Source organism: Xyrauchen texanus, chromosome 39, assembly GCF_025860055.1.
Source record: "Xyrauchen texanus isolate HMW12.3.18 chromosome 39, RBS_HiC_50CHRs, whole genome shotgun sequence".
In the NCBI taxonomy this organism is placed as follows: Eukaryota; Metazoa; Chordata; class Actinopteri; order Cypriniformes; family Catostomidae; genus Xyrauchen; species Xyrauchen texanus.
This window is the reverse complement of record NC_068314.1, coordinates 30,376,581-30,401,309: the sequence shown is the minus strand read 5'-3', so window position 1 is coordinate 30,401,309 and position 24,729 is coordinate 30,376,581. Positions and strand designations below refer to the sequence as shown.

Here is a 24,729-nt window from a genome sequence, read left to right as displayed (position 1 = left end):
CCTACCGTGAGTTTCTAAATTGTTCATCAATGGTACAGTATATGCTTCTTCTGAAGCAATCATTCCACGTATTGCAACTTTATTTAAAAATCGTGTTTAACAACGCAATTCCTGGTAACAACTACACTGGTCCAACTGAGAAAGATCAACTAATCAGAGAAACGTCGCCAACAAAGCCCGCCAAATGATCCCAGCAGCAACTGGTCATTTCCATGACTGCGAATCACCAAATTTAGTCTCCCTTTACCTTCAAACTATTTATTTCAGAATATTTTGCTATAAACAGAATATATATTATTTCTATACTTATAATCAACAACTTTAATGGTATTTCCGCCATTTTTTTATTTAAACACGTCATTCTTATTTTTCATGGGATTTATAGGTTGTGTCTTTGTGAAAGACAGTGAGTAAACAGACTTTGTCTTTTTTTGTTGATTTTTTAAAATATTTTTTGCTTAAAATCAAAGTTTGTAATGATGTGATTCACCTCAGAGCTGGTTCATTATGTTCATGGATTAGAACAATTTTATGAAGGATTTTATGAAAAGCCTTTCATAACACAGGCGGCTGAAAAAGTGTGCGGGCACTGATGCGCTCTGTTTCGGTGTCCCTCCTGTCCTGTTATTTGACACTTTGGCTGATGGAATAATAATAATACAAAAAACTTAGTGCACCTTCAATGTAGTCTTTTACCTTGCAAAGTTGTGTTTCATGGTTTTTGAGGATGAGGGTGTCACACAACCAGTCCATGTTAGCATCTGCTTAATTTGATAGAAGTGATATGAATTTTTACCACAGTACCGCAGAGTTTGAATGCACAACATTTGATGTCAACAATAAAAGAAGTAGGGTGTGTTTTCTCTCTCATTCCCTCTCTTTTCAACATTGATAAGCCTATTATTTTGCTATCGTATTTATGCATGATTTTATGGTTAGCTGCATTTCATTATTTATTTGCTACTATCAGAACAGACCTGTGAACTATCATTTCAGAACCACTGTCAGTGTCAGTATTCAAGTAATATTGATCTCTGGTGTTGAGACAAGGACGTCATATTTGTGAAAATATTTTCAATAATAAAATTATCTTTTCAGTTACTAGAGGTTTACAGATGGTACATGAATGGATTTTGCGAGTAGGCCACCAGTTAACTTCTCTAAAAAGAGTTACAAGAAAGCAAGGCTTCTGGCTTCTAACATTGTTGCCACAGGTGCCAGACATGAACAGATAAGATCATGCAACATAAGGGTGTTTTTTAAAGTCAGCCTTTTAATCATAAGAGTCTGCTGCTTTGATGTAACTGTCTGCAGTGCACATAGCTTGTCACTGTTTTTTTTTATTTGACAATATACATTAAACATGGTTGATGAGATGGTGCACCATGGGTACCACTGGAATGTTATTCCCATATTCTATTATAGTAGACAGATATGTTACTCTCTAAAAATAGATAATTTCTTTGTGGGAAAAATATCTCTTGTCAAACAGGTTTTATATTTATGTCTAAATTGAAAATATTTTGTTTGCGTATGCATGAAAAACTGTCAGATTAACAACTTTTAAATATATCTTACTCTCAGGTCTTCCCAATACATTGCAGAATGTGAAGATGACAAACTTGACTCTTTATATGATTATCCGGGTTTTGTCTGATTTCATCCAAGCTTCCTCTTGGATTAATTCATCAAAAGTTTACTTGTTACTTTAGAACGAGACCACAGAGTTACCTGGCACTGACAGATACTCCCTCGCCTCGAGGGTCTAACGAAGATGCCCTTCACAGCAAAAAAAAAAAAAAGGGAAATGACATCAAACGATAAATCTTTGAAAGAACTGCACAGCTTTCAGACATTTTCCACAGTTACAGAAAAACTGGAAGTATCATGGAATTTTACAACTGTGATATCCAGGCCTGGAATAGCCCATTACATTTTTATATTGGATTTACTGTAAATTTATTTACTTATGCTCAAGGTCTTTAATATTTTATCAGCTTGAAATTTTGTGATTGCAATCTTTGTAACATGATTAAAAAAGAAATCCTGATCTAGAAATCACAAACGATTGGTAAAGCAAGGAAATTCATTGGTCAAAAGTATGCGAATCCTGAAAGAAGACATCACATTCCTCAGATTTTCACAATTTCCATGTACACTAATCACTAATAGGTTACATTTTATATAAATAAAAGCCTAGTGCATTTTATGTCAGAAAGATACAACTCTAAGTGGTGCCTACAGGGATTTGTTTTCTGTTTGTCAGTGTTCGGTTGAGAAAGTGGTTGATGGATCACTGTGCTAAGTCATGGCCATCATCTAATGCAAAGAGGTCTTTCAGGGATTTGCCTGCATAGAGAATTACTAGGCGTCCGCCTACGTCAAATTTTGTGCCGCCTCCAGCTGTCTACAAAACTCTGGTGGGTGTCTTCGTGGAAAACACTAACAAACGTTACACTCAGAGGATTGATATTTGTAACTACAAATCTCGGCAATAATAATACAACTATTCCATTATCGAATAGTCGCTTGATGTCATTTAACATAACTTGAGATCATATAAAACTATAATGATGACACATGAGATGAGAGGAGCGCTGCAGCTCGAGTGTCTGATAGAAACACAGATCACAGCTTGGTGATATATCTTTATTTAATCCTTAATTAAAGTTCAAATAATACATGTAAATAAGCACAAATTACAAAATTGTCATTCTCTGTGTGCAGTCAGAGACGCTTCAACCAGTCGCAGAAGAGACCAAATCTCGAGTCGAGACCGGGATAGATTTAAAGTTCCGCTGGCTGATATGTACTCTTAACACGGAGACACTCGTCTCTCTCCCCCGCTGTCTACAGCTCGCAACGTGTTGCATCATTGATGAGATCATCATGATAAGATAAATCTTATGTGAAAAATAACTCTAAAATGACAACAACAATAAAATGTGTGTATATACAGTATACAGTATATATATATATATATATATATATATATACAGTATATATATATATATATATATATATATATATATATATATATATATATATTGGTTTTGGACAGACAAGATTGACAAATGTTTATTAATAATACTCTTATGGCTAAAATATTTACAGTAAATATTTACAGAAGACCCTACGGAGGCCACACCTACCCGGCAGGGGAGGCAAAGAGTGGCAAATGCATCACATGGCCTGTTAGGACCTATGTGGAAAAGTTGGTGCAGTGGTAGATCCAGCCTCGTAGAGGGGGAAGCATACAGCACGGCGACCGAGGCAGCTGTAACTGCCTAAGGGAGACACGGGGGTCCGCTCGTGAGGGGACAGTACCGCGGAATTACACACAGGGGGAGTCCGAGCAGGAGGCCTTACCTGTGGAGCACCTATTCCAGTACAGGGTAGCCTTGGGGTACCCGTAGTGGCTTGGGTCGGCGAGTTCCTCCGCTGAACTGCGGACCCAAAAGGGCTAGGGAGGAGTCAACCAGCGACCTGAAGATGGGGTCTCCTGGGAACGGAGGTGCACTATTTTACCTCGGCTGTTGGAATCGTTTTAGAGGGACCACGGTACCTGGCTTGAGGGAAGCGAGGCATTTCAGCACCGACTGAGCACGCTCGTTGGAGAGACGTGCTGTCATTGAGACTGAGTCTAACTCCAAATCGAGAAAAGAGATGCTCTGGACTGGGGTGAGCTTGCTCTTTTCCCAGTTGACCTGAAGCCCCAAACGGCTGAGGTGCCGGAGCACCTGGTCTCTGTGCGCGCATAGTAACTCTCGCGAGGGGGCCAGGATGAGCCAGTCGTCGAGGTAATTGAGTATGCGTATGCCGGCTTCTTGGAGCGGGGCAAGAGCTGCCTCTGCGACTTTCATGAAGACAGGCCGAAGGGGAGGACTTTGTACTGATACGCCTGCCCGTCGAACGCAAACCGTAGAAAGGGTCGATGTCAAGGGCAAATCGAGAAGTGGAAGTACGCGTCCTTCAGGTCTACCACTGCGAACCAATCTAGATGCTGGACGCCAGATAGAATTTGTTTCTGGGTGAGCATTTTGAACGGGAGTTTGGACAGGGTCCGATTGAAAACTCGCAGGTCCAAGATCGGTCGTAAGCCGCCGCCTTTCTTGGGTGCAATGAAGTAAGGGCTGTAGAAACCCTTGTTCGTTTCGGTTGGAGGGACAGGCTTTATCGCGTCCTTGATTAGAAGGGAGGCGATTTTTTCGCGCAGGGACTGGGCATGTTCGTCGTGTACTGCGGAAAAATGGAGGCCCACAAAGGGGGGGCGGAGGCCTGGCAAACTGAATTGCGTAACCGAGTCGAATGGTCCGGTGCAGCCAGCGTGACGGGCTGGGCAGTGAAAGCCACGCCTCTAAGCTCCGTGCTAGGGGCACCAAGGGGACGAGTATTTTGGACGTACCTGGCAGGGCTTCGCAGCGGTGCGGAACAGGTAATGCGGCGTCTACCTGCCTAGCGGCAGCCCAGGGGAGTCCTCAGCATCAGATACCGCGCCCTTTGATGCCGCGGCGAGCTCATCGGCTTCGGTGTCAGGAGGGTAGGCGGACTGGCTGTAAGGCGAGTCGCCATCACCTCGGAGACGGACGGGAGTCAACGAGCATGCCGGGGTGCGGGTGGTCCGAGGGGGCGTACCCGGCGGAGCTGCACCCGCATGCTATCCCCAAATCACCTCCATCGCCAACCGCATCGTCCTCAATCCTGTGGGAAGAAGGAGCAACGCGGGGGGCGGCTGGAGTGGCTTGCTTACGGTTGTAAGCAAGCTGCGACCGCAACGTTGTCATGGTCATGTTCTCGCAGTGAGAACATGAACCATCCACAAACGCAGCCTCGGTGTGATCGCTACCCAGACACACGAGACAACGCCTGTGGCCGTCTGAAGCGGAGAGCACTCTACCGCATCCAGGAACAACACAGGGGCGGAAAGGCATCTTTATAAAGACGCGTCCTTAAAAGGACGTTCAACGCCGCTGTGTTTTGCTCTTTTAGAGGAAATTACTCTTTTAAATAAAATCACTCTTTTATGAAAAAAAACTTGTGAGAGTTTTTTAATCTGCAACTGTCGATGCGCCCAGGGGCAGGAATGCACAGCTGTGCAAACAGGAGAAAGCCGCTGTTGTGCGCCGTAGAATCCAACAGCATGCAGCAGAGGAATGTCAGCAACTCGGTGTGTAACACGCAGCAACTGCAGACACGACCATCGGCTCCGAAGAGATTTTCTGAATGAACACCCGTATTTGCGCCGCCTAAATACCCGTATGTCCGGGGGTGGGAAATGCAAATACCAGCTCTCATCTCTGACACAACGTGGAGAGAGCGACAGAAGGGGAACCCTGGTCTTTATATACAGACCACTCAAAGGCTCAAATGCTTAATTCTACATAAAGCTCAACAAACCACCATTGATCAGAGGTAATCTAATAAAAAATAAGTAGCTATTCTTAATAGGAAAGATACCTGGCTATAACTTTGTAAATAAGGTAGGCTATACAATACAAAGCCCAGACTTTGTCTAAGAGATGAACCAAACCAACCAGCTCCGAGGTGAACCACAACATTACAAACTTTGATTTGAAGCACAATAGTATTCTAAAAATGTCTGGGCCGGATCTTCTGTGGTGGTATGGTGTGGGATCTGAAAAAGTATATGACCTGACCTATCATAAGAACCTCTTAAGGTTGGCTAATAATATTGTTTGTGAATGGAGTCATGTGCTGTACAATGAATTTGAACTTTTACCATCTAACTGTCGGTACAAGTTACCAAGAATGAATCGAGTGAGACTAAAGAAGTCTTTTGTGCATCAAGCCGTCCTTGAACTGAATAAGGCATGCAAAAAAATGAGAACCTTTTCTAGTTTTGTGTAATGTGTATTTGTTTTATTTTTTATGTTTATTTTTGTGTTTGTAATGGTATAGTGATATAGTACTAATTGTGAATGAACATAAGAAAAATGTCAGACTTTGTCTGACAATAGAGTCAATATCATAATCATCGTATCTGCCACCCTGAGAAGAAGCATTGCCACCCCATCATTTGGTATCCCAATGTATAAAATCATCATGGTTACTGTTGTAACCTCCATTCCCTGAGGGTGGGAACGAGACGTTGTGTCGAATGAAGTGACACAAGGGGTCTTCCTTGGGAGCCTCGCGTACCTCTGAACTTGAGAAAAGGCCAATGATAAATTGGCAGACAGAATTTGCATGTCCCGCCCCAGGACATATGGGTATAAAGGGAAGCGGGCGTGCCTCTGTCAGTCAGGTTTTTGCACTGAGGAGCCGAGAATAAGGCACGGCCGTTTACAGTGGTTGGTCAGTGCTGTGTCAGGAGGGACACAATGTCTCGTTCCCTCCCTCAGGTGTCTCTCTCTATATCTCGCATTGAGTGTGAAGTGGCTGGGGCTATCTTAGCGCTATGAAATGCGTCGGGTAATGCAGTCTTTCCCAGTCCTATTCTTTCAGGGAGAAAAGGCCCTGTGGAGGCCACATCCTGCCCAGACTAGGGGGAGGTAACATGTGGAAAATACACCATGAGGGTTGTGAAGCCGTACGTGGGAGTGGAGCGGTGGTAGGTCCTGCCTGATGAGGGAGAAGCTCTACAAGCACGGCAACCGGGGACAGTGGGACTGCCCAAGGGAGACGCGGGTCCGCCGATCATGGAAAATACATCACAGGGAGTTGCCTGAAGAGGGAAATAAGCCCGTGGAGCCCTACCCCAGCACAGAGCACCTGTGGTTCGTAGTAGGACTGGAAGCGAATTGCTTCGCTGAATATTCAGGCCAGAAGGCTAGGGAGGAGAACATCCAGGAAGTGACGCTTTGTGGCTAACCTGGGAGATAAGTCGCACTGGATCAACTTGGTGAAGGGTGCTGTGTGCAAGCGGAACACCCGGTTGGCTGTTCCGCATTATCGAGTTCTACCGGCTTGGACCTGACAAAATATGGGACAAGACCGACTCAACCCTGAGATTGTAAAATCTCGCAAAGGTATTGGGTGTTGCCCTGCCCGCTGCTCTGCAGATGTCTGCTAGGGAGGTGCTGTTGGATACCACACTTCTCGTCGAATGTGCTTGAACTCGCAAGGGGGCAGGCACAGCCTGGGTCTGGTAAGCCAGTGAGATGGCGTCAATGACCCAGTGAGCTAATCTCTGTTTGGAGACGGCGTTCCCTTTCCGCTGTCTGCCAAAGCAGACAAAGGGCTGCTCAGAACATCTAAAGCTCTGCATGCGGTCCAAATAGATACGCAAAGCACATACCGGACACAGCAATGAAAGGGCTGGGTCTGCCTTGCAGGTTCACGACCTGGTCCCTGAAGGGGGTCGTAGGAACGTTGGGCACATAGCCGTCGTGGCCTCAGGATAACTTCAGTATGTGCTGAACCAAACTCCAGGCAGGTGTCGCTGACAGAGAACACTTGCAGGTCCCCAACCCTCTTGATGGAGGCTAAGGTTATCAGGAGGGCCGTCTTCATGGAGAGGGCCTTGAGCTCAACTGAGTCAAAAGGCTCGAAGGGGGGTCTCTGAAGTCCCGAGAGGACCACTGAGAGATCCCAAGAGGGAAACAGGCTTGGCCGGGGAGGGTTCAGTCTCCAGGCGCCTCTAAGGAATCTGATAATCAAGTCGTGCTTACCCAAGGACTTGCCATCTACTGCGTCGTGGTGGGCAGCGATAGCGGCTACATACACCTTCAAGGTGGAGGGGGACAGCCTACCCTCCAGCCTCTCCTGCAGGAATGAAAACACTGACCGAACTGCGTATCTCTGCGGGTCTTCGGCTCTGGAAGAACAACAATTCGCGAACAAGCGCCACTTCAGGGCATATAGTTGCCTGGTGGAGGGAGCTCTGGATTGGTTGATCATGTCTACGACTGCAGGTGGTAGATCACTCAGGTCTTCCGTGCTCCATCCAGGGGCAAGACACGTAGGTTCCAGAGGTCTGGGCGCGGGTGCCAGAGAGTACCCCGTCCCTGAAAAAGAAGGTCCTTCCTCAGGGGAATTTTCCAGGGTGGTGCTGTCGCGAGGAGCGTAAGATCCGATAACCAGGTCCGGGTGGGCCAATAAGGAGCCACCAAGGTGACCTGTTTCTTATCCTCCCTGATCTTGCACAGCACCAGTGCAAGAAGGCTCACAGGGGGAAATGTGTACCTGTGCAGCCCCCGGGGCTAGCTGTGTGCCAGCACGGCTGTCCCGAGAGGGGCTTCCGTCAGGGAGTACCAGAGCGGGCAGTGGGAGTTGTCCTGGGAGGCAAAGAGATATATCCGTGCCATGCTGAATCGGTCCCAAATCAGCTGGACCACCTGGGGGTGGAGCCTCCACTCTCCGCTGGGTGAAACATGTCACGACAGCACGTCTGCCGTTGTGTTGCAGTTGCCAGGGATGTGAGTGGTGTGCAGCGACCTGAGTCAAGGATCAAGAGGTGCTTGCCCCGAATTAGCGGGAGAAACCTCAGCAGGGCAAGAGATACAACCAGCAACTCTAGGCAGTTGATGTGCCAATGCAGCCGGGGCCCTCTCCAGGAGCCAGGGGCAGCGTGCCCGTTGCACATGGCGCCATAACCCTGTTGAGAGGTGTCTGTGTTGACCACGACACATCTGGACACATGCTGCAGGGGGATTCCGGTTCACAGAAAGCAAAGGTCTGTGCAAGGGTTGAAAGTCTGACGGCAGGAGGGGGGTGATTATCACACGGTATGTGCTGCAGCGCCATGTCCACCTCGGGACTCGAGTCTGTACCCAGTGCTGAAGCGGTCTCATATGCATCAACCCGAGCGGCACGTGGATGCCATTTGCCCCAGGAGCCTCTGGAATTGTTTTAGAGGAACCGCCGTGCCGGGCTCGAAGAAAGCGAGGCACCTGAGCACTGACTGCGCGCGCTCGTTAATGATGCGTGCTGTCATTGAGACTGAGTCTAACTCCATGCCGAGAAAAGAGATGCTCTGAACCGGGCCATCTTGCTCTTTTCCAAGTTGACCTGAAGCCCTAGGCGGCTGAGGTGCCTGAGTACCTGGTCACTGTGAGCGCATAGTAACTCTCGAGAGTGTGCCAGGATGAGCCAGTCGTCGAGGTAATTGAGTATGCGGATGCCCATTTCCCATAGTGGGGCAAGGGCTGTCTCTGCAACCTTGGTGAAGACGCGAGGGGACAGGGACAGGCCGAAGGGGAGGACCTTGTACTGACACGCCAGGCCGTTAAACGCGAACCATAGAAAGGGTCGGTGTCGAAGCAAGATGGAGACGTGGAACAAATCTAGCTGTCAAATGCAGGTATGAATCTGTTTCAGCATGAGCATTTTGAACAGGAGTTTGTGCACGGCCCTGTTGAGAACTCGCAAGTCCAAGAATGTCGCAACCCACCACCTTTCTTGATACAATGAAGTAAGGGCTGTAGAAACCCTTCTTCATCTCAGCTGAAGGGATGGGCTCTATCGCGTCCTTGAGAAGCAGAGTCAGGATCACTGCCCGTAAAGCGCTGGCTTTCTCACCACGTACAGAGGTGGAGCGAATACCAACGAAACGAGGTGGGAGCCGGGCAAACTGAATCGCATAGCTGAGTCGGATGGTCCTGGCAAACCAGCGTGACCGGGTTCACTTCCCTTTATACCCGTATGTACATACCGGGGCGGGACATGTAAATTCTGTCTGCCAATTTCTCATTGGCCTTTTCTCAAGTTCAGAGGTACGCGAGGCTCCGAAGGAAGACCCTTGTGTCACTTCATTCGACACAACATCGAGTGAGTGACAGAAGGGAAAATAAATGTATACAATAGTTGATGCTGACATAACGCAAGCAAAAATGAAAACATTATTTGTTGACTATCGCAGCCGATCCCATCACTGATTTTAGTAACAGCCAATCATGTGCTTGGCTACTGAAGAGCGTGCAGTGATTCTGCATCTGACTGATAATTACCAAGTCCACTTGTTTTTTTTTTTCATGGAGTTGCTTAAAATATGGGCAATGTTGCTGTTTTTGGGCTTATTTTCAGAACGCATTTACATTTGTTGGGCTTCCAACACAACTGCTCTGTGCAACTTTCGACAATTTTCATCGGAAACTGGATGTGAGAGACAGATTTTTCCTAACTACGATAATCAGGTCAACATAAATATACTCTACATATACATATATTTGTACATATACTGTACATTTCCAATACATGGAAAAATAGAGGTAAAATGTAAATTTCTCAGTTGTTTCCAAGTCTTAACAGAATGATTATTAGATATTATGCATTTATAAAGATACAATGTCGGAGTTGACCAGTAATTACGATGATCTGTGCAGTATATTTTCATTTTAGGCCTTACTTTGTGCTACGTTTGCTTTAAATAGCTATTTACAAAAATGATACAGGAGCAAAAAAGATACAGGATTTGTTAGCTCAAATAACATGTCTGTGCATCCACTCTCTATAGGCTACATCAAGGTTTAACAAATCAAAAAATTTGGCCTGCATAAAGTTACTTTCAGTCCAATTCACCCACAATTTAAAACTAGTTTTACTCCCCTGCTTTACATAACCTGTCATTATTAATCGCGTAATTGTTTCTGTTTTTGTTACGTGTTTCTGCTTTTCTCAGTCCCCAATGATGGTTCATTTATTAATTTGATATTGCCAGTTCTATTTGTTAAATATTTGAATATATATGTATATACAAATATTTAGAATTTTGCAGCCAAAACTTTAATGTTGTAACAAGGCAGGCAATAGGCAGATGAAGAGATGATGACGGGAATCCAAGTGCAGTTTATTTACATAAACGTGAAACCAAAAGCCTAACTATAAATGAGAACTCAACTAGACATAAACATGACTAAAACATGGCTAAACATAAACATGGCTTGACAAACTAGACTTGGCTTAGACTTAGCATGAATCTTGGAGTCTAAGCCAAGCCTAGTTTATGTCAAGCCACATTTATGTTACAACTGGTACTTGTTGCAATGAAGCCTGGTATCTTACAGTTTTTCTCATTCGCTTTGGCTCATTTTTTGAAACAGTCTTAACAATCTCCAAACTGTAAGTGCAATTGTCACAACTGTTTTATGGGACATCACAACTCTCTTGCATGTGTACAAAATGTAGTAACTCACCCAAAAATTTTAATTCATGCTTCAAAACCTAGTTATTGTGTCAGTAAATTGGCCAATGCCACCAAAATTAAAAGTCTTTTTGTCATTGTGTGAGCCGTACGGGTCATAAAGTTTAGATGTATTTTCACCATGGCAGTCATGTTATGTTACATACAAATATCATTTTTGTTCTACTTTTTTGTTGACACTGACTGGTCACTGTACTATACAAGAATGTCAGTTTTGACCTGCTGAATGCTATTGTGTTTACTGGGAAAATAATTTTTGTAGCAAAATATGTGCAATTTGCTTACTGTAAATTAATTAGAAATTCAAATCTGGTGTGAACAAGAAACTAATTGTTCAGAGATTTGAACTTATTGTTTTGAAAAAAATACATAATAATAAATATTGTTTTTTAGCCAAAGCGATTGAGAAAACTGTAATCCAGAAGAACTATGCATGGGTGCTTACTTTGGTGTTGCCACCCCTCATAGTCCCCATGGTACCCCCTTACCACCCTATAAATTATTTTCTTATATAATTTAATTATTTAAAAATTATTTAATTATATTTAAATTTAAAGAGTGTGTACATAACGTATTTTATGAGGGAGTGAACTACAGTCACATGAAAAATGAAAAAGAAAATGGTTTTTATAGTAATGTGGCCTAACTGATACCTAAAAACAGCAATGGAGAGTTTAAGCACACTTTAACAACACATAGGTGATTTACTTGGGGCAGAAAATAATAGGTAATCTCTAATAACAATCATTTTCCTTTCTACCCACTCTTGAGCGCACTTAAACACCTAATTCTGAATGCTTTTGCAGTGGTAATACACTGTAGTGCCTCCTAGTGGTTATAATATTCCAATTCTTTACACAAGAGGACAGATGAACAATCTCAAACTCATGCCAACCTCTTAGAGTCAGGTGAGAGAATTGTTTTGGATATAGCAACATTACAATTTAAACTAATGAATATTGCATAATCATTGTATTTTAAGGTTTTACATTTACATTTACATTTATGCATTTGGCAGACGCTTTTATCCAAAGCGACTTACAGAGTACTTATTACAGTGACAATCCCCCCAGAGCAACCTGGAGTTAAGTGCCTTACTCAAAGACACAATGGTGGTGGCTGTGGGGCTCAAACCAGCATCCTTCTGATTACCAGATTACCAGTTATGTGCTTAGACCACTACACCACCACCATTTTTTAAGGTCTAATGATAATAGGTTAACACCTTCTATACATTCTCATCTTCATTTTGGAGCTAGTGAGCATTTCCCCTCACATTTAAAGGCATTATTTACCAAATCCATGAGGTTAGTATTTACCACAGTTTCACTACATAGAGTTACATAAAGTAGAGTTGCACCATAACAGGTCATATCTATTTTAGAATTCCCACACACTGACTGATCATTATGAATGGCAATCCATCCATCCATCCATCCATCGTCAACCGCTTATCCTGTGTACAGGGTCGCGGGGGGCTGGAGCCTATCCCAGCTAACATTGGGCGAAAGGCGGGGGACACCCTGGACAGGTATGAATGGCAATATGAATTTAATTCACCCCAGAGCCAAAGCACTCCATTTCGTTCTTCACTAGACTGAAAAATTACTCAGTGTTGGGAATCTGCCTAATGTTATACAACAGAATGAATGTGAACCATGCTGTACTCCAAAGAAAATAAAGATGGAAAGGGTAAGGACGTCAGTAAATCCTGTCTTTACTGTCTGAGTAGTCTGTTAAGTTATTTCCATGCCTTCCAAACAAGATTTATTCTGCATTTGACCTATTACCTATTTAACTTATGTGAATACATTATTATTACTAACACTATTTATTGTAAAAAGTGAAATAAACTGATCTGTGTGTTGGCTGTTATAAACTTTAGGCATGTTTGAGGTAAATTAGACATGTGTGAGGTAACTTGATAATTAAATATCAATATTGAATACTCTCTTGTGTTTAACTATTGGTCACTGAGTTTTCACAGAAAAGAAGATGTAGGTAATCCAGCTCTCTGGTGACAAGAAAACAAAGAGCCGCTCCAGATGTGTTAGGCTCCTCCTCTCGCTCCTCTCTTTCTCAAAACATTCCAGCCAAGTTCTGTACAAGGACTTTTCAACACTGTCTGTCACACATTCACTTTCACTGTTTCCAAGCAATCTCCTCTGGTCTTTAAGATGAGAGCCCTCCAGCTCCTTGTCCTTGTTTTCTCTGGCCTTGTAGGGGCACAGCAGCAGGCACTTATGGACTACTTGGAGAGAAGACTTCTTGCCATCGAGGTAAGAATAACCATGCTCTCCCAGCCAGACCCTGGCCTCCAGACACAGGCTTGCAGGAATCTGGAGATATTTGAAAAGAGTAGAGCTAAATAAAAAAAACAAAACACAAAAAAAAAAAATATTTAAAGACCTTCTGAAATGGGAGGGTATTGCATTTTTACAATAGCTGTTGGTGACATAATGGGACAGTTTAGCGAAAAATTACAATTCTGTCATTGCTTACATTCTTCCGTGGAACAAAAAGGAGATGTTAAGTAGAATATTAGGGTCTGGGAGCCTCAACATTCTTAAAGATTTTGCTTCGTATGCATATGGATTTGGAATGACATGAGGGTGAGTAAATAATGACAGAATTTCCCTTTTTGGGTGAACTAGCCTTTTTAATCTACAGCAGTCAAATGTATTCATTAGATATATATTAACCTCTTTTGGATGTTCAGTATGGGTCTGCAAGTACATAGCAAAGATGTTAGTTTGTGTTCACGAAAAAATACGGACACACACACGCACGCACGCACGCATGCGCGCGCACACACACACACACATACACACACACATGTTGGTCTACCTATCATAATGAGGACTTTCCATAGACATAATGATTTTTATACTGTACAAACTATAGATTCTATCTCCTAAACCTAACACAACCCCTAAATCTAACCCTCACAGAAAACGTTCTGCATTTTTAAATTTTCAATAAAACATTGTTTAATATGTTTTTTTTTTTTAAAAGCTATTTAAATTATGGAACACTAGAAATGTCCTCATAAACCACATTTATAGCATAATATCCTTGTAATTACCAGTTTGTAAACTTTAAACAAAAAAAAATTGTCCCATACACACACACACACACACACACGGGCACATGGACACATGGTCTCCCTTCTGTTCTCCATTGCCCTTACACTCCACTACCACTGCCAGGATTCCTTCTCCCAGGGTTTGAGTCAGTCTCTTCTCTGTCTTGGATTTGGCCAGATGAAAAACATTTTCTGTTTCTAATTTTTTGTGCAGACTCGGCACTTAAAGTTTTTCATAGGCAAGTCATTTCATGTAATCATGCTAAAACACACTTTTCTTATTGCACTTTCCTTCCACTGAGTCACAACTTAAAAAACATACACTTGCTGCCAAATGTGTATCCATCTGCAGCGAAAATGATGCTGTTTCAGTGCCAAATTGCTGATGAATTCTTGCAGCTGTTTGAATAATTTACACTCTTGAGGCTGCCTGACTCAGTATTTATGTGTACAAGTTTATGGTTAAATATGTATGACTGTCTGTCAATATAACATGCATGTAAAGAAAAAACAAGCTGAACTCGATATGAACTAACGTGTCAGTAGTTAAAGACTAGTAGTTAAAATTCTCTCATCATTCTTTCTTTCAGCTTTCTATCTGCTGCAGAACATAAACAGAGATTTTTAAAAGAATATTTCAGCTCTGTCGGTCCTATCAATGCAAGTAAACTCAGAAGGTCCAAAAAGGACATAAAGGCAGCATAAAAGTAACCATAAAGACTCAAGTGGTTACATCCATATCTTCAGAAGCAGTATGATAGGTGTGGGTGAAAAACAGATCAATATTAAAGTCCTTTTTCTTCTTTTTTACTGAAAATCTACACTTTCACTTCAACATTCTGGCGTGGAACTGATTTTCACTTTTACATTCAGTCACCTACTGGTTGGGTCTTGTCAAAAATTTAGATTTATAGTAAAAAATACTTTAATATTGATCAGTTTATCACCCACACCAATCATATCGCTTTTGAAGATATGGATTTAACCACTGGAGGGATATGGATTACATTTTATGCTGCCTTTATGTACTTTTTTGAACTTCTGAGTTCTGGTCACCATTCACTTGCATTGTGAGGACCAACAGAGCTGAGATATTCTTAAAAAAAAATAAATGTGTGTTCTGTAGAAGAAAGAAAGTCATACACATCTGGGATTGCATGAGGGTGAATAAATGATGAGATAACTCTATTCCTTTACAGCAATAGTAAAATGAATGAAAATTCTGCCATTATTTACTCACACTCAAGTAGTTCCAAACCCCTATGAGTTTCTTTCTTTTGTGGAACACAAAAGCACATTTAAGACAACGTCATTAAATAGATGATCACGTTAATGCTTAATAAAGCAATTAAAGTAGTCCATGCGACTTATGCATCATATAAAATAAGTTTGTATGACTAACAGTCTGTAATTTAAGTAATTTTTTACTCAATACAAATCAAATCATTAATATAGTCAGTAAACAAAAAGAAAGAAAGTCAAATGGGTTTGGCACAACATAATGGCGAGTAAATAATGACAAAATCTAAGGGGTAAAATTTTACCACTTGTTGATGATCTACATTAATGTCTATGCAGTAGATAATGTAGAATTTATTATGTTTACATTCTGCATTCATTGCGCTAATGCTAACGCTAAAACACTATACGTGGTAGTAATTAGCACCGGTTACTCTCTGTTATTGTAATTTGTGATGTATTTTGTGAAAATAATCCACATGAGATCATGAAAAAGTTTATTATACTTGTTTTGTAAAGCAATTAATCCATACTACTGCAAAGATGGGTGTATAAATGGATGGCAACACTGCAGTCCAGTCTGTTCATGTTGACTGATCTTGACCGAGTGAATAAATCAACTGAAAAAATATGTAGGCATCAAAGCAGGTGGAGCAAACTGCTTCGAACTACCTCAATGACCTCAATAACACGTTTTGGCTAAATTTTGTTCAAGTGACAGTCACACCCATTCTTTCTTTGATCAGGCGAGCATTGTAAGACCACTGAACCTGATCTAAACCAGTTTGGATCTGTCTGGTTTTGTCAACCTGAAAAATATTCTGAAACTCAAGAGTTTGTTCAGCTAGCTTTGCGAGATCACTGCCGAATGAGAGATTTTAGAATTTGTTGACATTAGGCATACTACCCAGCAAGCTAGTTGTTATAAGGCCAGCCTACCATAAATTACATGAGGTCAAAACTTCAGTCCATCTTATCAAACGGAGTATGCTGCTAATGATGCCTAATCATTTACTGAGTCTCTTGAGATTAGTTTTTGTTTATTTCTCCACTGGCAGGACCGCATATCCTTGTGGCATGAGCAGACAAGCCGCTACGCCTCTGAGCTGCGCGAGTTCAAGCAGCAGATGGTGGCACAGCTAGAGGGCCTGGACAAGAGCAAGGAGGCGCTGCGGAGCGAGCTGGACACAGTGGGCACGCGCGTGGATCGCGTGGAGAGAGAGATGGACTACCTCGAAACACAGAATGGTGCGCAACCTTGCGTGGATGTGGATGACAAGCTGGTGGAGCAGCAGGTGATGGTTGTCAAGGAGAGGAACAAAGCCAAGTACGCCAAGCTCACGGGTAAAGAGCTGCTTTAAGCTAAATTCCACATGGTTGGATACTAATATTTGTCTTTAATGCAGCATTATGGCACAAGCTATTGCTACACTTTATAGATTCAGGTTTAAAATGCTCTTAAAGGTATAATTCAGCCAAAAATGAAAATTCTATAATCATTTACTCAACCTCATGTTGCTCCAAACCCATTTGACATTCTTTCTTCTGTGGAACACAAATTTAATTAGGCAGAATGACAGGCTCACTTACCATTCACTATTATTGTATGGAAAAATATGCTTTGTATGTGAATGGTGACTGACATTAACATATTGCCTAACATCTTTTTTTGTGTTGCACATCATCCACACCAAGGCAGACAATTTTTTCAGAAAATTCACTCCCGAACTTTAGGTGGCACTTAACGAAAATCCCAAGACTACTTAAAATAAATAACATTGAATAAAAAGTCACTATAAGTTATGGCAATTCCTTGCTTCAATTACTAATTCCTCCCTACATTTTTGTAGCTACTGTGACATTTATCAAATAATTCCATACAGTACCAAAGACAAGAGCAGTTCTACATTCTTAGGTGTTAAGTTATGAGTTAAATGTCAGTTTAATAAGTAACTTTTGCTGCATTGGTGCCACCAACACGCTAGATCATGCAGCTGCAGTGACTCACTGATCGGTCAGCTTTCTTCACAGTCCAAAGAAAACAAATCTCACTGCTTCCCGTAAAAACTTTGGAATGTTGGCAGACCCATTTTGATGTTGGCAGAATCCATTGTTCCACTTCAAACAACAAACATTTGCACCAAAAATTCTGAGGCTTTAAGGGTGCACTCAGTAACTTTTCTTGGAGTAACAGTGACACCTAGAGGCATGGATGCTGGCAATTTTCAGATGCCTTTGTAGAAATTCACTGTTCACAGATAGCCATAATTAATTTATTCTAAGAGTGAAAGTGTCTAAGAACAGGGCAGTTACTGAGATTAAGCGAGTAGTATTCGGCTGCCCCCATGAGGGGACCCTTTGCAGAAAAAAACTGTTTAACACTTTTTATGAAGCCCATTTTTATAATGCGTTGTAAAGGCATTATACTGCATTCATAATGTCTCATAATGCACCTTATAATATGTTATAACTTCTCATAGATAATTATATCTACTGTTATTATAATACACTATATGACATCCCCTATTTATAGTTATACTTAAGAGTTTAATTCACTTTTTCAACATCCAATTTTAACACTGCAGAAGCTAATAAAGTTTATCGTATAATTGCTGTCATGCAAAAGTAACATAGTGTAAACAGTCAAAAGGCTGTATGACATGATCATAATAGAAGTGGTTTTTACCAGCTTTAAGGAAAATTACAAAAGCAATATCTTCTTATAAACAGACACAACTTAAACTTGTAACATGTATTACATAAACTTTTTAACAACGTATGACAAGTCAAACTTATACAGCGGAAGTTGTTCAGAAAATCATTTTCCAAATAAGATACACAAACATTAAAGTTTATTAAATAGAGTCCAGTATAGAATTTGTTTTATTTTTATTTTATTTTATTTTATTGGGTTTGTTTACACCCCAGAAGATTGGCTACATGTGTGATCAACATACAAATGATTTTATATATATATTTTAACATTGTTATTTTATAATATCTAAAAATTTATATTGAAGGTGTGTTATTTTGTATTTTGTGCATGATGTATATCATTTCCAGCATGAGTTGTATTGTCTAATAACCACTTAAAAATATCTTATGGATGTTAATAAGAAGACAATGCTCTTGTAATTTTACCTTAAGCACACCTATTATGTATATTACAATTATATAATAATATTAATAATACTTCATATCTTCTGCAAATTAAATAAAAATTGGATGTTGCGGGGGTTATAATGCACTATACACTAAGGTATTACTATGAATAGGAAAGCATTATAATGTATTATAATTGTGGTTACAATTATTTTTGAGAAGTTATAACATATTATAAGGTGTAATATGAGACATTACAAATGCATTATAATGACTTTACAACATAAATTGTTACCTAAAACAGCTTTTTTAAGGTTACTATGAGAGGAGTCTTCATCTCATTTGAGTGCTCATGATTTTATACATACATGTTTCAAAATAGCAATTCATTTCTTTAGGAGTAAAACTTTTTAACAAGGAAAAAAATGAATCATACACCTTTAAAATGTGTAGAAAGTTGGCCAGGCCTTGTGCTGTTCTGGCTATGTGCGGCACCTGCCGCTCTGCATATCCTTATGAAGACTCCCAGCATTAAAACGAGCATCCTGTTATAATGAAGGCTTTGCAAAGAAGCTGTAACTGAAGGATGGGGCAGTTAAAACCAAATGGGAACCGACAGAAAATGTACAGATTGCAGAAAAATGTTGTTGCTCATTTGACATGCAAAGAGGACGTTTACATAGAAGTCTTAAAGGCACAGCAGCAAAAATAAAAATAAATAAATAAATACAAATAAAAACGCCAGTTTAATTCTATGTATGGAGGGGCTGGAAAATAAAAGTTGAAAAACAGAATGAAACAATATTTGAAAGACGAGGAAGACAAGGAAGCAAATTCTATCATTCAAGCTCCGAGCTATTAGAACCTGACAGAATATTATACGTTATGCATTAAATAGAGGTCTAATCTTTCTGAAGTTCTCATTTAGAAAAGCACTTAGAGGTACTAAATAAAATGTATTATTATTTCATCTTTTAGAGAGACGGTAATTATACTGCTGGAGGACAAATCCGGATGCTTTCTGCATAATGCCTCTACACTTCAGCAGCATTTTTATAGTACATAGCCACCCGTCTGATTAACTTAGACTGTCATTAGTGTGCTGTGCATTTCCATTAGAGTTTATTGTTAAATCAGGCATTAGTGGCAGGCATATAGTAAGTAATAATATGATGAAGTGCTTGATAAACTTAGTAACTGAACAGAAAAAAACATGCAATAATATTCTAATTACAAACAAGAGAGAGATTGTCAAGCCAGTGAGATTAAATATTCAATGATTAATATAATAACATGGCATATGTAATTGAAGGGAAAAGCAATGCGCCACCAACGTGTTTTGGTGATGTGTGGAATGTTTTTTGCTGTTAAAATATTTTCTCCTATCTCAGCTTAAATTACAGAGGCTGATTCAGAATATTGCTTTTTCCCCAACCAACTAGATACACTTAAGACACTTTTCTCTCATAGTTTTGTTTTGCACTCTGCTGTTTTTAGAATGTAGTGACATGATCTCCATCATCAAAGCCATGAAGATCCTCAAACGAGTTGGAGGGACGAAGGGGATGTGGACCAAAGACATGGGAAGTGCCACTGGGAAGGTCTACATTTTAAATGGGACAGATGATAATACCCTTTATGAGTTTGGTACAGTCCGTGAATTCACTTCCTCACAGGGTACATCAAGGGCCACTACCATCCAGCTTCCCTCCTCCTGGCATGGTATGGGCCATGCTGTCTACAAAAACCAATTGTACTATGTGAAGAAGGGTGAGGAAATAAGACTAATGAAGTTTGATCTTCAGAAGGGCATAGTCGTGGACAGTGCTGTGTTTCCAGCTAAAAACCACCTCCCCGTTTATAGCCTGAATCCAGAGACCGTCATTGATTTAGCAGTGGATGAAGAAGGTCTTTGGGTCATCTATGCCACTCAGGAGAACGAAAGGCACATCTCTCTTGCAAAGATAGACCCCAAAACACTTGACATCAAACAGATGTGGGACACCCCTTGTGTGAGGGAGGACGCAGAGGCAGCGTTTGTGATCTGCGGTACCATCTATGTGGTCTACAACTCTAAACTACCCAGCCGCTCCCGAATTCAGTGCGTCTTTGATGTCAGTGATATGGTCACAAACGACGATGCTCAACATGTGTACTTTCCCAAGAGATACGGCACTCATTCCAGCCTGAAATATAGCCCCATGGAGCAGCTGCTTTACGCCTGGGATGATGGCTATCAAATCCTCTACAAACTTCAAATGAAAAAGAAGCTGGAGGTGTAGAACTTGTACTAAAGACTGAAGAGAGCTACAGAGGATTGGCCTGTGTATTGGCTTGCTTTGATCTTATACAACCTGGCCTAAACATACTCAATAAGTTTTAAGCTTTGTAGTTACAGAGAGTAAAAGCAAAGCACAACATAAGATTGATTGGGCACACATGTATGGTAGGTTGTTTAGTAGAATTCAATGTACAGGCTCTAAAAAGTCCTTATGTTCGTAACTTAGTTTGCCTGGTGCAGAACAATAAAAATAATTTTATATCTTATGCTGACATGAAATGTGCGGTTATTAAATACAATTTTCAACATTAATTTAAAATACACTTGTTATCTCTCATTTGTGAACAAAACTGTATTGATCTGTGGTTATTGTTTTATGTTTTTTTTTTTTCGGTTAGATAAGCAGGCTAGATTTTTCATACAATAATCTTACATATTACCATAACAACCAATTAACATGGAATCACCATGAACAACAAAACAGCAAATAGAGGCAAGAACTTTAATCGTACCTTTCATGTCCAAGGGGATGTTATGAAACAATAACTGTACATTACAAATACAAATTGTCATTATAAAAGTGGAAAGATGCTCTTCAGCACTGATTCAGACTTTTCATACAAAAACAATAATCCCTGGAACCCATTGTAACAATGATTATTGTTACAATGGGTTCCAGCTAGGCCAAACCAACAAAAAACATCATGTTATTTGAAGAGAGAACACCTTAAAGGTTACAGGAAAAATACAGAACAATGAACATTTGTCACAGTTGAGGTAAAATACAAAATTGGTCTTTGTAATATGCTAAAGGATAACATATTTAAGACTTTTATTCTTCATAATGATATTTCAAGTCTTGTTAGCACACTAAGAGGTTTCTGACACCTTTAGTTCTGTCATGCTCTCAACACAAACCTTAGTATTCATAATGGTTTTACTTTGAAGGCTACAATTACTGCCTGGTGAAATTATGACAATATTACCTAGTTGCACATTATGGATCATGGAGGATAAAGCTGTGCTTAAGCCTAACTTGATCGGAGAAAATTATAGAACATTTAAAAATATTCATATAACAATCAGCAACTTAAAAAGGTTATGCCAAAATTTGAAATCCAAACAAAAGCAAAGCCTCTACAATTTAGACAGTTATGATGAGATATTTGAAGATGGGATATAAGTGGCTCTTGGTATTTTTGGTGGCAGATCACATTCACTACTTCACAAACAAAAGGAAGATCAATTTTTTTGCTCTGTAAACAATATATAACAGTTATACGTCAATAGGATGAACATAATGAGGACATCACATATCTTTGTTAAAACTCTGTTCTCTAATTTTGCCTTAAAAATCTCTTAAAACATGTAAAGACAAAAAAGAACAAGAAGTTTCTGACTAAATATATAATAAACTTTATCTTCATTCTATAATAACGGCAATGAAAATATATTATACAGCTACCAATGATATAATATTTAGTAACAAATACATTGTTACTTACAGTATACTGGTATCCTTACTTAAAATGTTAAAACCTCTGTGGGTTGTGGATTTACCCAACGCATGAGAGCAACACTTCAATCTAAACACAAAAAAGCTAAAACTTGGCTAGGTTCAGTTGCATTCTATGAATGCACGAACGGTTTGGCTGCATCCTCTTTCTCTTTCTGTTCCTTGAGACAGTACATGTCCACACAGACATAAGTTGTGTCACACGTTGTCTAAGAACATAACTGAATATCACCGTCACTTCCCGGGAAATCCTTGGCTTTTGTAGATGTAGGGAGAGGCTCTTCCTCCCTTATGTACTGGAGGGGAGTCTGGGTGATGGACAAGACCCCTGACTGTCAAAGCTTGCAGTGCGAGACTTCCACTAAAAAAGGACGGAAAAAAGATGGAAATATTTTATGCAAGAGAACTGAAAATAAATGTTTTCCATGGAAGAAAGTAAGTCATAAAGGTTTGTAACAATATGAGAGAGAGAGTGGAAGACTTCAGAATTTTCCTTTTTGGGAAAACTATCCTTGTAAGACTAGGAAGTCACCTCCTTTTCAGACTTCTTGGGCTCTACGAGAGGATGCCAGTGAGCGATGGGTTTCCGAGGGTAAGCGAGCATCTCATTCCAGTGGTCTCTGCCCAGACCTTCAGCATGGCACCCTACCCGACAGACTCCAATGATCTCATTATGTCCCACTCTACCCACCAGGAGAATGACATTTAAGAAGGCAAATAGAAGCAACAGAAATATATTAAAGTAAATATATATATAAAAAAAGTTGAAATCACAGAAAAAATAACATAAATTGAATATTACGCACAGATCATAGTCCATGACTGATATGTGCAAGTTGACTTGATCCATATTCTCTGGAGGTATGTCAAAGATGATCGCCTCATTATATGCTGGGTTCAAAGTGTTCTTTTTTATGGAAGTTTTCTTCTTTTTCAAGCGTCTTCCGTCACAAACCAGTGACACCTTTACGTACGGATCTGCAACAGAGCAGGGAGGCGTGACACCAATTTGTCAAGCTATGTTTTTTCCTTTTTATTTCTGCACTGAATTTGTTGAAAAAATTACATGTTAATATAATGTTAACAGTAAAGAACAGTAAAGTGGATGGAGCCAAACAGAGTACTGCAAGTAAGTAAAGACACTCAGAAAGGAAAGCATACCTGAATAACCAGTAATATCCATGGCTTTGAGGTTCCGGCATTTAATGACAGTAAGTGTGAGTCTCCCTGCAGTTGGCAAGTAGCAGAGAGAGAACATTACCTCGCCCAAATCCACACTCTCCTGTAAAGTCAAATACATTTACATATGTACATACCATTAACATGGTGCCAAATCACAATATTTACTAACAACAATTTGTTTATCATAAATTTTTTATGTTAACTGACATTCTATGTTTTCAGATTCTAACCACACTACATCTACAGTTGTCACTCCTCTTCTAAGTGCTAAATCCCATTCTGTATACACAGACTTGAGTTATTTAACAACCATAAATCAAACACAGCACCTCTGTTAACAGCGTTTTTACTAAAATGTTTTCAAAGTTTCATGTTTACTGTTGCAAGATGCCAGAACATAGCTACTGTTATCAATATGTCAACCACTGAGAGTTCGGATGTGACTCCTGTATTTCATTCCCACATGGACCGATAATTTAGTGCAGGGGTTTTTAAACTGGGATCCAAGGACCCCAGGGGGCCACAAGGGGGGTGCTATGTGGCCTTTGGAAAATGTAAAAGAAAGTGTAAAAAAAAAGAAAGAAGAAAGATTCCTGAATTTGACATTATTTAAGTTTTATTCAGCTTTCTAAATATGAATTTATGAAATTCATCACAATTTTTTTTAGTTTTTTGTCAGCCATAGTTTTTTACAATAAGAAAGAAAAACAAATCTACATATATTTCTGTGATTTAAACAAATATTTATTGAAACTTCAGATTGCTCACTGGAGTTAGCAATATTTGGTTAGCATATTCTCTAAAAAGGATCTTTGGGACATTATTTACTGTGAAAAGCCCTATAGAAAAATATTAGAATTGAATCGAAAATGTTTCTCTTCAGGTTTATACATAATGTATGACCTTAATAGTGAAAATTAAATGAAAAGAAAAACTACACTGTAAATGGTATACAATTAAACTATAATATTTCATAAAATATATTAATAATTTATTTTGGCTTTAGTAAGATGACAAAATAAAAAAAAAACTATTTAATTTGACTAACGTGTTTCCTTTATAATATCACACTAACTATTTTTCTTACATAGTAAAAATGTCTCTTCTTACATGAAAATATAAAGTTACCTTATAAGGGGGGTACTTTGCCAAGGTTCTTCATATTTAGGGAATTCACCTCTGCATTTAAAGAAATAGTTGGCAAAAAAAAAAAATTAGCACGA

The 24,729-nt window shown here is 40.1% G+C and overlaps 2 protein-coding genes across 2 annotated transcripts in view; one reads left to right on the top strand and one right to left on the bottom strand.

Annotated features, from left to right (window-relative positions):
- Positions 1-13,180: 13,180 nt before the first annotated feature.
- On the top strand, positions 13,181-21,131 carry LOC127632600 (olfactomedin-like protein 3A). Its single transcript, XM_052111279.1, has 3 exons — positions 13,181-13,380; positions 16,484-16,769; positions 20,025-21,131. The coding sequence occupies exons 1-3, from the start codon at positions 13,279-13,281 to the stop codon at positions 20,807-20,809; spliced, it is 1,173 nt and encodes a 390-aa protein (XP_051967239.1). The 5' UTR covers positions 13,181-13,278; the 3' UTR covers positions 20,810-21,131.
- Positions 21,132-21,307: 176 nt separating this feature from the next.
- LOC127632710 (synaptotagmin-6-like) overlaps positions 21,308-24,729 on the bottom strand; it is a 48,903-nt gene continuing 45,481 nt past the window's right edge. The window contains exons 4-7 of the mRNA XM_052111447.1: positions 23,486-23,606; positions 23,131-23,302; positions 22,857-23,007; positions 21,308-22,685 (exon numbers count right to left, since the gene is read on the bottom strand). Coding sequence (XP_051967407.1) covers positions 22,614-22,685; positions 22,857-23,007; positions 23,131-23,302; positions 23,486-23,606 — 516 coding nt within the window. The 3' untranslated portion in view covers positions 21,308-22,613. The remainder of the gene's footprint in view (positions 22,686-22,856; positions 23,008-23,130; positions 23,303-23,485; positions 23,607-24,729) is intronic.